Genomic DNA, 15,939 nt, shown 5'->3' on the forward strand with positions numbered 1-15,939 from the left:
TTGTCCACTGAGAACAGTCATGAAGCTGCCTTCCTACATTTTGACCCTTTTGCAATACCAGTTGGATCTATATGAACCAAATGTGCTAGCCCTCGGCAGGGTTCTTGGGGAAAAATAGCTTTTGAGGTGGTCTTACGTCCTGAATAGAGTCCGGTCTTTGCCCCTCCACGTAGCAGCGGCAATATTTTATGGTGTTGGCAGACTCTTGTCTTTCCTCCAGCCAGAGGATGAGGAAAATGGCTTGTCTGGCCTTTGCTCGTGGACTGGTCGACACTAACAGTGCATCTGGCGAAGCCACAACTACAGCTCACGGGTGGTCAAGACCCCGACACGCCACGGCAAGGGAGCAGCCTCGGGGGGAAACACTGCTTCTCACCAGTCACCACCTTGAAGGGTCCTCAGCTATTTGATAGAGAAATTAGTATGACAACAAAATAAATATGAATTAAAATCAGCATGAATTGAAATAAATCTGAGCTAGGAGGGGAGGAATTCCTCTCTGGGCCCAGCACAGTCTCTGACAAAGCCCCATGTGCTATGGTGTGGGGAAGTCAGCAGGAGCTGCGTGTTGTGGTATTGGTGTCCTGCACTGGACTATCACAATTATAAATAAAAATGCTTTCTGAGAAAACACTTAGTTCTTGAAGAAAAATATTTTTCTTTTGAATTATGATGCCTCTGGGTAGCTCTTCATTTCTAGGCTTCCCAGAAAACTCTGAGAGGAGCCTTATTTACTTCTTCACAAGTATTTTGAGAATTTTTTTCTTCAATGAGAGGCAGAAGGGTCTTCTCCTCCTAGGTCAGCAGGTTTTGCAACTAAGAGGGGCAGCATTAAGAGAATGAGCCACCACCACTACACTGCAAGGTCACCAACCCTGAGTGTCCCTTCAGGGCTTGCGCCAGGCTGCACTTCTCCCTGTCCACCATCGGATACTTCCAGGGACTGGGAAGCTCCCGGCTGGGTCCCAGCAGATGCCACTGCTACGTTTAGTGCTAAATTCAAACTGCCTTTCTGTGAGTTGTATCATTTTGCTGTTCATCTGTCCACCGGTGTGTTGGCCAGGCATTTCTCCTCCTATCTCATCTGTCAGATGTAAGGTAAGATATTGGTGTGATGCCTGGCTCACAGCTGAGTGCTGAAGGAAATGGAGAACCACAACTACACGTTTTAACGGTTGCCATTAACCTTGAACGATCCCTTCTTTCTCATACTAGGCCTGTTATTGCAATATACTTCAATATACTAAATACTTGTGTTAAATCCTCTCTAACAGTTCCCTCATTAGGCTGAACAAAAGTCAGCTTTCTTCCATATGTCCCGCCAAGATCCTTAATAATCTCTATTGTTTTTCTCTTGGCTTCCTTAATATTATCAGTACGCAGCTTAAACAGGAATTGCCAGCTTCATCATCTGCTTTAATAACAAGTGTTCGATAATTGCAGGTATAATTATTCACAACACTGACAAATATGCTATTCACCACTAATTTCTTCAAATTACTGAAGGCATAAAGCAAAAATAGACTAGTTGGAAAGACATTCATTTCTAATCAAGTTTTGTTACTGTTGTTTAATGAACAAAATCTTCAACCGAGCATTCCAACAATATTTTGTTACAAAATAAAAAGAAAGCCAACAGGATGCTGGGTTGCATCAAGGATTTTGGTTAGAAACACTAATCCCAGACCTCTGTCAGGGTGTGCGTCCATACCAAAACAGTGTGGCATCAGCCAACAACATATTCCCCCACCCTGATGTTATCCTATTTATATGTTTTGATTATTCCCACAACCAGAAAACGGGGAGACATGGCACATAACCTTGAACAAAGAATTGGCACGAAACCACGTGCCCCTTGCGCTGTCACCTTCTCCTGTCCATGAGGTCAGTGCATCCAAGGAGACATTTCCCAGGGGCAGGTCAGCGCTGGATGGTCTCTCCCGTGGGGTCCAGGGTGATGCAGCTGCAGCGCAGGAGGTAGGAGCAACGTAACTCGGTTTGGGGAGGTGACCTCCAGCCCTGGGAACCCTGCCTGTCCTGGAACAAGCCAAAGCTGCGCTGTCAAACACCAGGCTTGCCCTAGCGACAGCCCCAAACTCTTCCTAAGTGTTGGATCTAAGCTAAAACAGGCACAGAGAGTTTTCTATCCTAGGGAACTGCCCTGCGTCCTGGTCTGGCTAACCATGGCACTGGGCATCGGTACGGTGTGGACTGGGGGATGTGGGAAATGAGCCCAGGACCACAGGTATTTCCCAGCCTATAAACCCAACACCTTGCCCCAGGGATCTCTCAGATATTAAGGGTGCAGGCTTGTGGATATTTGCCAATTTAGATGGGGAAGCCCGGAGGGATGACTGAGGAGGTTAGAGTTGATAGTCTCACTCCTGTCCAGACTATCCAAGCATTGCAAGTTCAGCTGTAAAAACAGCCTATAAGATAGCATAGACATATAAAAGCATAAACATTTGTTTTCAAAAGAATGCCGCAATAATTTTTTTCTAGGCATCCTAACAGATATGAAACAATAATAAACCCAATAAAATCCTACACACTATCTAGGTAGCAATGCTGAAGTATAACAAGAGTACACACAGCTTTACTTTCCATTTCTTTAATATCAAACCCATCCTACTTCCCTTCCATTTCCAAGGAGCTTCTGTGCACCCGACACAATTATTTCATTCCGCTCTTCATATGAATAGGTATTGCCCTGCTCTGGCCCTGTGAAACCCCACTGCTGCCAGAGGGAGCGGTGGGTTCGCAGCAGATCCAGCAAACCGGGTGCCAGCCTTTTCCCTCGGCGTCCCAGAACACATGGCAAACAACAGCCCCGCTTTCACAGGGGAGCAGGCTCCGAAACCAAGGCTCTGCCTGACTTCATGCCTGGGAACCAGGTGGCATTTCTCAAGTCACCAGCCTCCAGCGCCGCTTGAATCGCTCCTCGCTGCTCCCCTCAGACAAGGGCTCTGGGGGAGAATTTGCAGCTCCTGCAGACGGCTGTAGGAGTTTATGGAATTGGCTGATTTTTGCTGGTCAAATAAAAAATTGGTTTTAGGGTCCAAGCACTTCCAGCTGGAAATCTCCTTTCTTTCTGAGCGATGGTGACTAGTCACACGGCCGAGCAGCACTGCTTTCCGCGCAATGCTCTCTGCCTTCAAATACAAGAGGTAGGAGAAGGCGAAAATAAAAGGAACACTAGATGGCAAACCTAATAAACTATCTCTACTGACAGAGAGCCCTCGGTATGACAAAAGCCCTTCAAATATGTTTTAGCCAGAAGTGTCAGAAAATCAGTCTTTTGCAAGCGTTTCTTCTAATTAGCTCTTTGCAATTCATGAGGCCTCGCGTTGAGCAGACAGCTCTCTTCCCCAGCGGAGTCCTGGCTGCTCCCGCAGCCCCCTGCTCAATTTGCTCAGCTAAGGGGTACTAATGCTTCAATATGCAGCAGGCATTTTCTTAAATGTTAAGAGACTTAAACAAATTATAACCATCCTATAATTTGGCAGGTTAGAAAAGAAGCTTTTAAAGAGCCTTGTAAAATGAATGACTTAAACCTTCACCCCAGGCTATTTTTAAAATTCATTTGTCTGCACTCTGGCAAGGAGGAAGGCACAAATATATGCATGATCCATGTCAAAAATTTTGATTGCTGAATTAGTTAGAAATAAGCTACGATCTTTGAGGCTGTTAATAAATGATTCGGGGAAATGGTGTTGGAACATTGGTCGCTGAAATAGCCACAGCTTCATACCCTTCCTCCACAGAGGAAGAACTGGAATGAGATTTATGGAGGAATTTGTGGCAAAAGAAAGAAGCTGTAACACACAACCTCCTTGCAGCAGTGTTTTAACACCTAATTTACACGGTCCCTTCCGCTGCAATGCGTGCACTTTTAATCACGCTAATTATAAAGTGCCCACTTGTCATGATGCTGCAAACCAAGATATGCAAAAATAGCTACACAGGAGTTTGCATAAAAAAGGAATGCCTCTCCATCTACCCCATCCCACAGAGCCATGTGGCATCTATGCTATATGCCTCTGCCATCGGGAGTAGTGTGAACTCATGGAGCACAGCAAGGACCTTGTCTCAGTTGAGATCTTTGCAGCAGGGAGCATTTTTGACCCGGCACCTTGAGATGCTCTGCCGGAGCGGAGGGCGATGAGCCAGGGGTTGCTTCTGCTCTGCCACTGCGTGCGCCACCAGGGATTGGGAAGGGCGGAGGGTATGGGAGTAGATATGGAAGGGACAAATACTTGCTAAAGGAAAGGAGGGCTAAACTACTGCTAGAGGAAGCAGAGGACCTTCACCTTCCCCAGGCAGCAAGGAGAAGCCCTTGCTAGACTTAAATGCATTTTGTGCACTCCCTGGAAAACAAGTTTCCATATAAATAATTGAAAGGTGTTTAAAATGGATGTCTGCAATTGCTTGTGTAGATAGAGCTCTGAGACCATTAATCCCTCGACCTCTGTTACCTCTATATTAAATCAATATCATAACCTGTGATTTTTCTGGGTAAAGTTTTTAATGCCAATGTCTTGTTCATGCAATTTGAGAAAGGAAACAGGTTTAGAAATAAGCAGTTCCCCATTCACATTTTCATTCATAACGTATCTGCTTTTAACTGCCTTGCCTACAACCTTAAGGTAACATCTAATATGGAAAATAAAAATATACCAAGTCTGAATCTACAGTACATGGGTAGCAGAGTTACTAGTGGGAAGTAAGGCTTTCAGGTTTACGTTGCTGGTGTAATCAAGGGCTTTACTGAATGGAACATGTTGCAACTCTTCAATATCTTTTTTAAATGGTCTTAGAGACCTCCATCTCCTTCCTAACAAAACCGGAATAATACACCACATCACCCCTGTATTCATCCTCCACCACCAGCACGGGTGGGACCCCTCTCTGAAGTGACACGTCAGGGTAAAGAACTCTTGGACTGCATCTGGACACAGCACCGAAGACTCTCCTTGGGACGGATGGCAATCTCCTCTGGGAAGGCCCAGAGGTTTGGTTTTGTTTGGCAAGGTTTTGGTAGCCGGGGGAGGGGTTACAGGGGTGGCTTCTGTAAGAAGCTGCTGGAAGCTTCCCCTGTGTTCGAGAGAGAGAGAGCCCATATTAGCCGGCTCTGAGACGGACCCGCCGCTGGCCAAGGCCGAGCCAATCAGTGATAGTGGTAACGCCTCTGTGATAACATTTTTAAGAAGGAAAAAAAGTTGGGACGGAGAGAAACTGCCGCCGGAGTGAGGAGTGAGAACATGTAAGAGAAACAAGCCTGCGGACACCAAGGTCAGTGAAGAAGGAGGGGAGGAGATGCTCCAGGCGCCGGAGCGAAGATTCCCCTGCAGCCCGTGGTGAAGACCCTGGTGAGGCAGGCTGTCCCCCTGCAGTCCAGGGAGGTCCATGGTGGAGCAGATCTCCACCTGTAGCCCGTGGAGGACCCCACGCCGGAGCAGGTGGGTTCCCGAAGGAGGCTGTGACCCCGTGGGAACCCCGCGCTGGAGCAGGCTCCTGGCAGGACCTGCGGATCTGTGGAGAGAGGAGCCCACGGAGCAGGTTTTCTGGCAGGACTTGTGACCCCGTGGGGGACCCGCGCTGGAGCAGTGTGCTCCTGAAGGACTGCATACCGTGGAATGGACCCATGCTGGAGCAGTTCGTGAAGAACTGCAGCCCGTGGGAATGGCCCACGTTGGAGGAGTTCGTGGAGGACTGTCTCCCGTGGGTGGGACCCCACGCTGGAGCAGGGGAAGAGTGTGATCAGCCCTCGTCCTGAGGAGGTGAAGCGGCAGAAAATAACGTGTGATGACCATAAACCCCATCCCTGTCCCCCTGTGCCGCTGCGGGGGCTTGGTGGTGAAATCTGGGAGGGTAGTTGTGCCCGGGAAGAAGGGAGGGGTGGTGGGAAGGTGTTCTGAGATGTCATTTTACTTCTCATTACCTTGCTCTGGTTGATTTGTAATAAATTGAGTTAATTTTGCAAATTGAGTCTGTTTTGCCCGTGACAGTAATAGTGAATGATCTCACCTGTCCTTATCTCGACCCGCGAGCCTTTTGTTATATTTTCTCTCCCCTGTCCAGCTGAGAATGGGGGAGTGATAGAACGGCTTTGGTGGGCACCTGGTGTTGAGCCAGGGTCAACCCATCACACCAGATATTCCTGTTCCTCTTACCTTCCCAGAACCCTCAAAGAGAAATTGTAGGAGGACTTAGGATGTCAGAAAGAGTATGAAGCAGCTCTAAAGCATCTCACTGTTAGCAGGCCCTAAGTCAGCTGTAGGAAATATTATTAATTTGGTCTTCAGATGAAACAGAGCACCCTACAAACAGCCAAGCTGGGTTTCACATCATCAGGCAAAAGAGAGATAAAAAGACATAAAATATTTGGAGGTTAAAACATCCTCACAAGCCCAGAGGCTTATCGCATGCTCTTGAACTAGAGAATAAAATAGATTTAAACAGAACATATGAAATTAGTACTCGCTGCCACCAAGTGTAGATCAGACACAATGCAAGGACATATGTTTCTACAGTTAACAAAAGCTTCGTAGATAGCTTTGCATCACCTGTAAGCATCACCCCAGAGCTCTGTCACCACCCTGTAAGACCCAACCCAGGCAAATCAAGGTTTAAGCTCCGCAACCAGAACGCAATGGCTCCGTGCAGCAGCTATGGCCCTCCTAAGCTGATCCTTCTGACATGCACCAACACTTATCTTTGGCGATTCCCCTTTGCTGCCTGGCGATTCACACACAACTGGGCTGCAGCCACATCTCTGCACTTTCCTCTGTAGTTCCAATTTCTGGCTCATGATGCTCGAGTGCTGGTCCCCACTCCATAGCATCAGTCTCCACTCCAGCCCTCAGGACCATCGCCCCACTCATCTCACCCTTCAGTCCAGACACTGAGACACTGCGAGCATCCCCCAGATTACGTGTTCCACCTAACCTGTGGAACATGCTTCTTACCTTGCTTCCTAGCCCAGGACTGTGCTTCCCTAGTCCTGGACTTCAGCTTTACAAACTTTGGTGTCTGGCTCATATTTCATATTTATCCCTTCTCCTCTCAAAAAATGTGATCTAGAGTAAGACCCCAAGTGAGAACAGCTTTCTGCAATTGCTGCCTGCTTTGTCCCACCAAAGCATCAAATCTGACTGCAGATCAGACGGTAGTTCTGATGGATCTGGTATTTCAGCAGAAGCAGAGCAAGGGTATAAATGAAGCAGCAAGGACTCACCCATCAAAACACTATATGTGTCTGCACAGCCTTCTGCTTAAAACACCTGATTGCTGGTTAACAGCAGGTTCTTTTATTGCATGACCTTGGCTGTCAATTTCATATGGATTTATGATAAAACCATCCATCGTTACAACTTATTCCACTTGGGCAAAGATGGTATGGCAGAAAGCAATGTAGTCATGAGCTTCTCACAGGATAAAAACAAAAGCGTAATGAAATGGCAAATTGGTCATCTGTATTTTGAAAGGTAACTCTTCCATACCTGTATGCGACAGTGGGAATAATTTAAAGAGTAAGAAATAACAAAATATTCAGACCCCTCTTATTTAAGCATTAAAAAAGTAGAAGGAAATGCATTAGCTGCTTCCTTTCTGATATAGGCTGCCGGTCTACTTTAGAGACAGTCACAAATTTAACATTACAACCAGGGACGTAACAAGAAGCAGCTTGGACCATAAAAAAAGCTGTCTATATAGGTACAAGTTATTCTCCAAAACCCAAAAAGAATCAGTTTTATTTGGATGTGTGGACAACCTGCTGCTCTTTAAATCTTCAGAGCACTGAAAACATGACATTTTCCCCCAAAATCCTGCTGAGTCTGTCCTGAGAAAGAGAAGTACTCATATATAAATGGGATGATACTGTCCGTGAGTGAGTTTCTTCCTGCAGGTTGGGCAAGAGTTGGCGTTCCTAAGGGAATCACGGAGGCACTGGCTGCAGAAGACATGGCCGCATTTAGTTGACACAATCAGTCGTCCGCTTTGCACAATCTGGAAGAAAAGAAGCCACAACACGTGTTCGGGGTAAAGAATTCAGCTTTGCTGGCCTACTGGCACCAGGCTAATAGGACTTAAGAGTATCTGGAAAAGGCACATGACTACTTGAATAATAAGGAACCCAAAGATCCTCCAGTGCCAGCTTGGAAAGTGTTTCGCCCTCTAGGTACACCACTAAGAAATGACTTTGGGTTACAAGCTAGTTTCACCAGCAAACCAAGGTCTGTACTTCAAGCCAGCTGTCTGTAGCCTCCCACATAACCCAACAGTTTCACAGCTCACCCTCTGCCCCGTTCTCCCTTCGACAAAAAAGAAACAACGACAACACGTGGATCCTTACCTCTGAGTAGCCATCCATGCAAATCGGACAGCTAACGGTACCAGACGGCCTTGCGGTAGAGAGAACAAAACCAGAAAGAACATGCATCCATTAATTTCACCGTACACTGAGGGTTACCAATACAAAAAACGTCATGTAATCATCCGACTGCACAGACCAGCCGTGATGCACCTCATCTGAAGATCCCTGCGTACCCTTCCCTCTCTCGAGCTGTTGCATTTATTAAGCAGTTAGGGTCTGCCTTACCTAAAGGAAACAGCATCTTGGTTTTCATTAGGGGAGGATGCAGCCAGTCACCCTGCTCTGTCATTAGAAATAACAGCACTCTATAGCCCTGTGCAGTATATGCACGGCAGTCTTCATCTTCCACAGGACATTAACAAGAGTTTTGTAACAAAAGCACCTAGCTGCCCTTTGGAAACTGTTCATTCTAGAAGTGAAAGAGGTTCTCAGAAATTAAAACATCCCCTATTCTAATTTAGGGCAACATCCCAGCCCAGTAACATACTCATACCAGGAACTCCTTCCTTATAAAATGTGTGATTATATGAAGCATATGAAGCATATTGTCAGGCTGTTTGGCTGTGTCTTTTATGTATTGCAAGCATTTCAGTGTATCTCGAGCCGTACTGTAAGATACATTAGATAAGGATTTCACAAAGAACAGAACAAAAGTGTGTTTGGGGTTTTGGGGGGTTCTCTTCTTGAAATGCAATTATATTTCAGGTCTGAAGTTTTTGCATAGTAACCAAAGAGAACCCAAAAGCTTGGAATAAATCAGTTTCTACTGTATATCAAGAATTAGATTTTAGAAAGACACTTTATCTTTTACATACACATCATTGTCTCTTGTTTCATCTTCATCATCGCTAATCAGTATACAGATATGGACCCTTGGCTGGCCTCTTAGTCTGCGATCTCTCCTTTCGCGTTGATTCTCTGTAAGTTAAATTTGGTGAGTTAGTTATATTATAAAACATATAGGCCTGGAACTATCCTTGAAATGCATGATTATAAGCAGTCTGTGACTTTCCCTTTAGTTCCTTCACTGCAATAGAGGCTAAAAAAACCTTTCAACATTTTCTTATTCAAAGCAGGTATTCCAGTGCTAATTAGAATTATCATCATCTTTGGGCTTACAGAAATTCTGTATTTGGAAAATAAAACAAACATATTTTGAGCAGCTTTGATCTATTCCATTTCAGATATTTTCTACAAGCTCCGACAGTGACCATCAAACACAGATTGGATCCGTTCTCTGAGACACTGGCCAGCCAGATAGATACTTTAGCACTGTGCTTTGTCTTTTGGTAAATGCAGTTTCAATCCATGCTGCCCAGGTCCTTTGGAAAAGACAAAAATGAAATTTAAGTTTAGGCCAATTCCATTATCAACTGTAAAACGTCAGCTTACCTTCAACAATCTTGCATCAACAGATGTGGGAAGGGAGAGAAAAGAAAATACAATTAGACTTTGGCGTGCACCTCTAGCGTTACAGACAAACACCAGACAAAGCTAAGCAATTACAACGAAACAAGCTGAGAAGGCTAGGATATCGCTCTCTTATTTTGATGAGGAATGTTAGAAGTAGTAGTAAATTAGCTACTGCTCTGAAAATAAGGAAGGGGTTGCTTCTGGTTCTGCTTACGCTGCTGCAAAGGGATAGAAATGGAAGCAGCTTACGAACCACCTGAACACCCTCCTCCCTGCTCCCCAGTTTCAGCACCCTAATCCGATTTAGGCTGGAGGACATTCTTGCCCTCTCCCTCCCCCAAACAGGCCAATTCAGGTGTGATAGCCATAAACGCTTCCTCTTAGGTTAACAGCTGCTGGAGAAAAAAATCCCCACCCCAACCCCACTATTGTCTTTGCTGGAACCAGAGCTGGGGCAACGCGGACGACGTTGCAAAGTTTGAGGCCGTTCCTTTGCAAAGGGCTCAGGAACAATCCCAGCAGGAGATACCTCCATGCTATTCCTGCTGCTTGTTTCAGGTTTGCACGGCAGCAGTGGCATCCCAGAACTGAGGTTATAAACTACACTGTGGACTGGATCGAATACTACCCTAGCTTTAGAAACAGCAGTAAAAAAACCCAGATTTTTCAAGGACTTCTCGGAGTAATAAACTTGTGGTTTAACCCCAGCCAGCAACTAAGCACCACACAGCCTCCCACTCACTCCCCCTCAACCCAGTGGGACGGGGGAGAGAATGGGGAAAAAAAAAAAGTAAAACTCGTGGGATAAGATCAATTTAATAGAACAGAAAGGAAGAAACTAGTAACGATAACGCTAATAAAATGACAATAGCAATACTAAAAGGATTAGAATATACAGGTGATGCACAGTGCAATTGCTCACCACCCACCAACCGATGACCAGTTAGTTCCCGAGCAGCGATCCCTCCCAGCCCCGCCCCCCCCAGTTTATATACTGGGCATGACATCCCATGGTATGGAATACCCCTTTGGCCAGTTGGGGTCAGCTGCCCTGGCTGTGTCCCCTCCCAGCTTCTTGTGCCCCTCCAGCCTTCTTGCTGGCTGGGCATCAGAAGCTGAAAAATCCCTGACTTAGTCTAAACACTGCGGGGCAACAACTGAAAACATCAGTGTGTTATCAGCATTCTTCTCACAGTGAACCCAAAACATAGCACTATACCAGCTACCAGGAAGACAATTAACTCTATCCCAGCCAAAACCAGAACTAGTTTGTACCACGGTCAGCTACAGTTGCGCTTGGCATCTCTCTGACAGGAGTACCTTCAACTGACGTTGCAGCTAAACACTTTGTATTTGTGAAGTCACAGACTAACTGTTACCTCCTTCGCTTTTTATTTAAGTCATTCGCCTGTATCTTTGATACACCTATCATAGCTTCAGCTTGAAATTGCATCTCCTTATGTTACAGTAGCCATCGCTGGTATGTATTCTCCCCAGGTTCTGGAGCAGCAAGCTATTTTAGATCACTCTGCCACTATCGGGAAGTGATACTCATAGACGTTGATGCATTCACAGGCCCATTGGGGGTTGATCGGGAACTCTATCTAAAGTGGCAAAGCAAAGCCGTGTTTTAACCCTTTAAGCCGGGCTACTTATCGAGACGCCAGAAGACAAGCCCAGACGACGACTTTTTGAATATCTAAGGCCTTGGTAAACTACGACCCAGACCCAAACCCAAACCTCGGAAGGATTAAGTTTTACTTCTGCATTCATGACATCCGCTGCCTTTTACTGTACAGATCTTCAAATAGAGGTCAAATAGGCATTTCAACAGAATTCTCCCATGCCTTAGCGTTCGGTCTTCCAGATTCCTCAAGCTTAGGACTTATCCGTAGGATTCTTCATCAACATTCATGACTGCGCCATGACGAGTATACCAGACATCCTCTGATCCTTAGACTAACACTTAGTGAACGAGGGGTCTACATCCTTAGAGAATGTCATACTTGAAAGGCGTTTATCACCATGTCTGTGCAATGAAAAGGCACAGGATCACCTCTAGACTGCTTAAACTGGTTACATTTTTTGTATCGACATTTAACCAGCAATTCTTCAAGAAAAGTACCCATGCACATTCACAACAGTCCGGGAAAACAGGGCGGTATTGCGGTGCCCAAGAAGGGCTTTGCTAAGCTCCAGCTCCAGAGCAGCTTCTCTGTTGACCTGTAACGCATGGCTTTCATGCCATGCCAAGTCAACTTCGAACTTAAAACTTATCCTTGAAGTCAGATTCTATCAGGGAGCACAACACATACCTAATGCGACCACAAGATTTAGAGAAGTGCGCTATTCACTACTTACCACAACAGAATCATTGTGAGTTAGATCAACGACTACAGGATCAGAAGATTCACGTGTGAGATCTACTACTTCCTCACCAGCTTAAAAACAGAACATTAGAGACAAGATGAGAGATGGAAGAGGAATAAAATTGCCTGCCACTGTGGAAGAGGCTGCGGTATGATTCAACCTTGCCCTATCCCTCTCCTCTGCAGCAACATATCCAACATTTCACTCAAGCTCTGCCCTCAGGAGTCCACACGGGGCATTACCACGCTGCCTTCTGCAGGTTGCAATGCAAGAAGAACAGCGGCTGAGCTCCTCATACAGTTCTGTTGTATGACAACAGCTTGCAGGAGGTACACAGCAACAGATTATTCATCTAACACTGCAGAATGTTTATCACACAGGATAAAACACAAATCATATAGGATATAATAATTGTACAGTACCTTGCTGTAAATGTTCCTGTCTCATGTCTCTTCCAACCTTTCATAGTCAAATGCACAGCAAGTACTGGAAAAGCCATATAATTCTCTGGAGGCCACCAATTACTTTTTCTCTTTCCTAGGGTTTCAGGTGGCAATTTAAATATCCATTTAGGAGGTCAAGGAGGCTTTGAAGCCCTGATACTTCTTCCAAAAAAGGACTGACCAAGTACTGCCGCTCCCTTGAGGGACAAGGCACAACAAACTTCTCGCTTTCTTCTTAGAACTTGGGAGTTCCCAAACTTAGTTTGCCACTGTCTCCAGCGGCAGCTGCAGTGACTCGCAGCTCGTCAGACTAGACACGCAGATGTTTGACCTGCACTTGAGTACCTTTCCCACACAACTCATCTATCACCAGTGCTCAATGTATCACATCACAGCTCTCAGTAGGCTTGCTGTTTACAGGTGCCATACTAGATGATTTTAAAAGAAGAGCTTTCCCTTCCTCCCCAGTAAAGGGCCTACAAACAGGGAAAAAACCCACACCTTAAGTGGGACCCCAACCCTCCAGAAGCAATTTGTGTTCTTAACAAGTTGAAAAGAAAGCTTACCGCTTTCTGCAGGTTCTGCTGGCTCTGCTTCTGAAGTCGTTCCTGTGGTTGAAGCCATCAACCTGTTTCGTTTCCGAGCTTGCCTAGAATTAACTGCTCCTCCACGGCGCTTTCGTTGAGTCTAAGGGACAACAAAGCCTTAGCGCCTTCTTTAAGAGGAAAATTAATGTGGCCCTCATCTTTGCAGCACCGACGAAAGCACACGGGGATACACAAAACCCTCCACAGAAAGGCTGTCATATGCATCAAATGGTGGCATGCGTCACCCCTACGCGGACGCATCGCATCAGGGAAAAGACATCACCCCAGACCTCTTACCAGCTGGGTCACAAAGCAAAAACATATCGTGAGGGTTTGCAAATGAGAAGACTAGTTCACAGTTATACCAGGTTTCTGCTCATACTGTAAGCATTTCTGAACTACTGCTAGCACCTAGAGAGATTAAAAATCTTAAGTATCACAGAACATGAAGTTACATGAGGTTTTTATATGCTTATGTTCCAGCATGTTTACCACAAACTCTTAACAACATTTGCAGAAGTACCATAAACAACAGGTTTTAAGAATCAGGTTTGCATCAAGTAGTAAAATACTTACTGTGCTCATGACGTTTCTTGATCTAAAGCCACAGAGAGAGAAGTACAAATATCAAAAAATTAATTGCAAGGAAGCTGCAGGTATCACCTCCTTATATTCCTTTAGGTAGCACGCTGCTAAAAAAAGTCCAGATTTCTCAGGGTCTGAGAACGATGTTCTTCCAACCCTGTAAGAAAAGAAGAGAGAAGATTACCTCTGCGTAATGCTTGTTCTCTCCAATACACCCCCTCTCCAAGGGGTCACTCAGTTCCTGAGTCACCAGTTTCTGTCCAAAGCTAGAGGAGAAGTCCCAGCGGTTGGTCATTGAGCCTCGGACACCTACAGATGGGCCTGAAGCCTCAGTTGTTCTTGCCCATCTCCCAAGCTAAACACCGGAAAAAGCTCATTTATTAGCGGACTAGAAAAATACTGAGGAATCCCATTTCCGTTGAACTGAAAGCAACGGATGGACTCTCGGGGCAGTGTTTGTGTGGTACTGAACTCTTAAAGCTTGCTCATGGTAAAATTATCGTGTGTGCAACATACACTGAGGAGCTGGGCAGAGGTAGCAGGAGGCCCCCATACAAGGCAGATAACTAATTTCGAAAGAGAAAGCATTACAAATTAGCAGGGAAAGTATTTTCTTTAACAGAAGTAGTAAAGTGGTTATAAAGGCTAGGAAACAAGCCCGCAAGACCACTTGCATTTTACTGCACAAAAGACCAAAGTCCTTAACAGACAACTCAATGTCCAACGACAGATCCTACAGAAATCTTAGTTCCAAATTCATCTTTAAAAAAAAAATCACCTCTTGACACACAGCTGCTCGTTCATCCAGGGGTCTGAAACCATCTAGAATTCCTTGCCTCCAAATGTTTTTAACAAGTCTGACAGCACAGAAGCCCTGGCAAGCCTTAAAACTAGTGAAGTAATGTAATCCAAAGATGAGTCTTACTAGAAGGCCTGTCCCACTGCAGGGAAACAAAAGAAGGTGGCAAGGCAGAAATGCACTTGCTCCCGATCCTGACCTTGCCCTACACTGCAAAGACCAGCACACAGCCCTTCAGAGAGAGGGCACAGCCAGGAAGGAACAGGCCAAAGATGCTCCCAGAGCTGTGACAAGGCAAACCTCGGCGGACACACGGAAGGACAGGCATACGCAGGACCGTCCACTGCTTTTTGCGACAAAGACGCTGGACTACTTGAGTCCTCTGTGGTCCCGAACAATCTAGAAGACTCAGCTCACTTCTCTTCTCACAGTTCTGGATAATTACATCAGCTGAAAAGGCGCAAATTCCTGCAGATGGTGGAGGCCCTTGTCTACTCTACTCTGTGTAGACCATGACCATCGTTGTCCCAGAAAAGGGATGGTAAGGGGCCACTGTCAAGGTGTAGGCATCTCGTTATGGCCTCAAAGACAATAGGAAACAATGCCAAATGCCAAATTTCTGGAGTTGGGGCTTTCCAGGCAATTAGTCTTCTCTAAACAAGAGCTGTAGGGACTTCAGGCAAGACCTGACAAGAGCACCAATGACCACGGAAACACATCATCTAAAAGCATAAAATAAAATCCCTCCCCTGGCTGCCCCCTCCCCTTTTTTTTTTAGCCTATGTCAGTAGAAAGCTCAAAACTAATTAGCAGGCTATTAACCTGTTCTCAGATTGAGACCCACTGAGACCATGCAGTGGGATGGAATGGCACTGCCAGTCATAACCTTGAGTTAGAGGAAGCCTGACTGATATTTTTCCTCGTAAACCTTCTGCCTGTATTTCTTCAGTCACAAATCTTCAAGCCCAGAGAGATATTTACGCACAGTTCTAAGCAACGCAATAGGCCACTCGTCAATTTTCTCCCGTTTTTTCATTTTAAAAGTCGCACTGGATTGCAAAGGCTAAAGGAGGGCTAAAGAAAACATCAGACCAATGCTTGTTGAAGATGGCCACCTGACTAATAGAGATGAAGACAAAGCCGAGGCATTGGATACTTTTTCTTTGTCTCAGTCTTCAATAATACTGACAGACATTCAGCTGCCCAGTCCTCTGAGTCGGAGGACCACGAGTGCAGGAGCAGTGACTTCCTATTTGTGGACACCGACACCGTAAGGGACCGGGTGTATCACCCGAATGTTCACGAGTCCCTGGCGCCTGATGGGATTCATCCCAGAGTACTGAAGGAGCTAGCGGATGTTACGGC

General features: G+C 45.7%; 1 protein-coding gene across 1 annotated transcript; it reads right to left on the reverse strand.

Moving 5' to 3' along the window:
• Positions 1-7,269: 7,269 nt before the first annotated feature.
• On the reverse strand, positions 7,270-13,932 carry LOC126035193 (E3 ubiquitin-protein ligase RNF4-like). The gene is made up of 7 exons (XM_049793358.1): positions 13,767-13,932; positions 13,170-13,290; positions 12,152-12,231; positions 9,770-9,779; positions 9,193-9,295; positions 8,357-8,405; positions 7,270-8,010 (listed from the first exon to the last, which is right to left on the reverse strand). The coding sequence occupies exons 1-7, from the start codon at positions 13,773-13,775 to the stop codon at positions 7,861-7,863; spliced, it is 522 nt and encodes a 173-aa protein (XP_049649315.1). The 5' UTR covers positions 13,776-13,932; the 3' UTR covers positions 7,270-7,860.
• Between the last annotated feature and the right edge of the window lie 2,007 nt (positions 13,933-15,939).

The sequence above is a fragment of the Accipiter gentilis genome, chromosome 3, assembly GCF_929443795.1.
Source record: "Accipiter gentilis chromosome 3, bAccGen1.1, whole genome shotgun sequence".
In the NCBI taxonomy this organism is placed as follows: domain Eukaryota; kingdom Metazoa; phylum Chordata; class Aves; order Accipitriformes; family Accipitridae; genus Astur; species Astur gentilis.

Excerpts from the sequence above, each read along its gene's own strand:
- LOC126035193 (XM_049793358.1), bottom strand. Across the intron at positions 12,232-13,169 it reads AGCAGAACCTGCAGAAAGCG|CTGGTGAGGAAGTAGTAGAT; the intron begins GTAAGCTTTCTT and ends TCTGTTTTTAAG. Across the intron at positions 8,406-9,192 it reads GAAACAAGAGACAATGATGT|GCCGTCTGGTACCGTTAGCT; the intron begins GTATGTAAAAGA and ends CTCTACCGCAAG.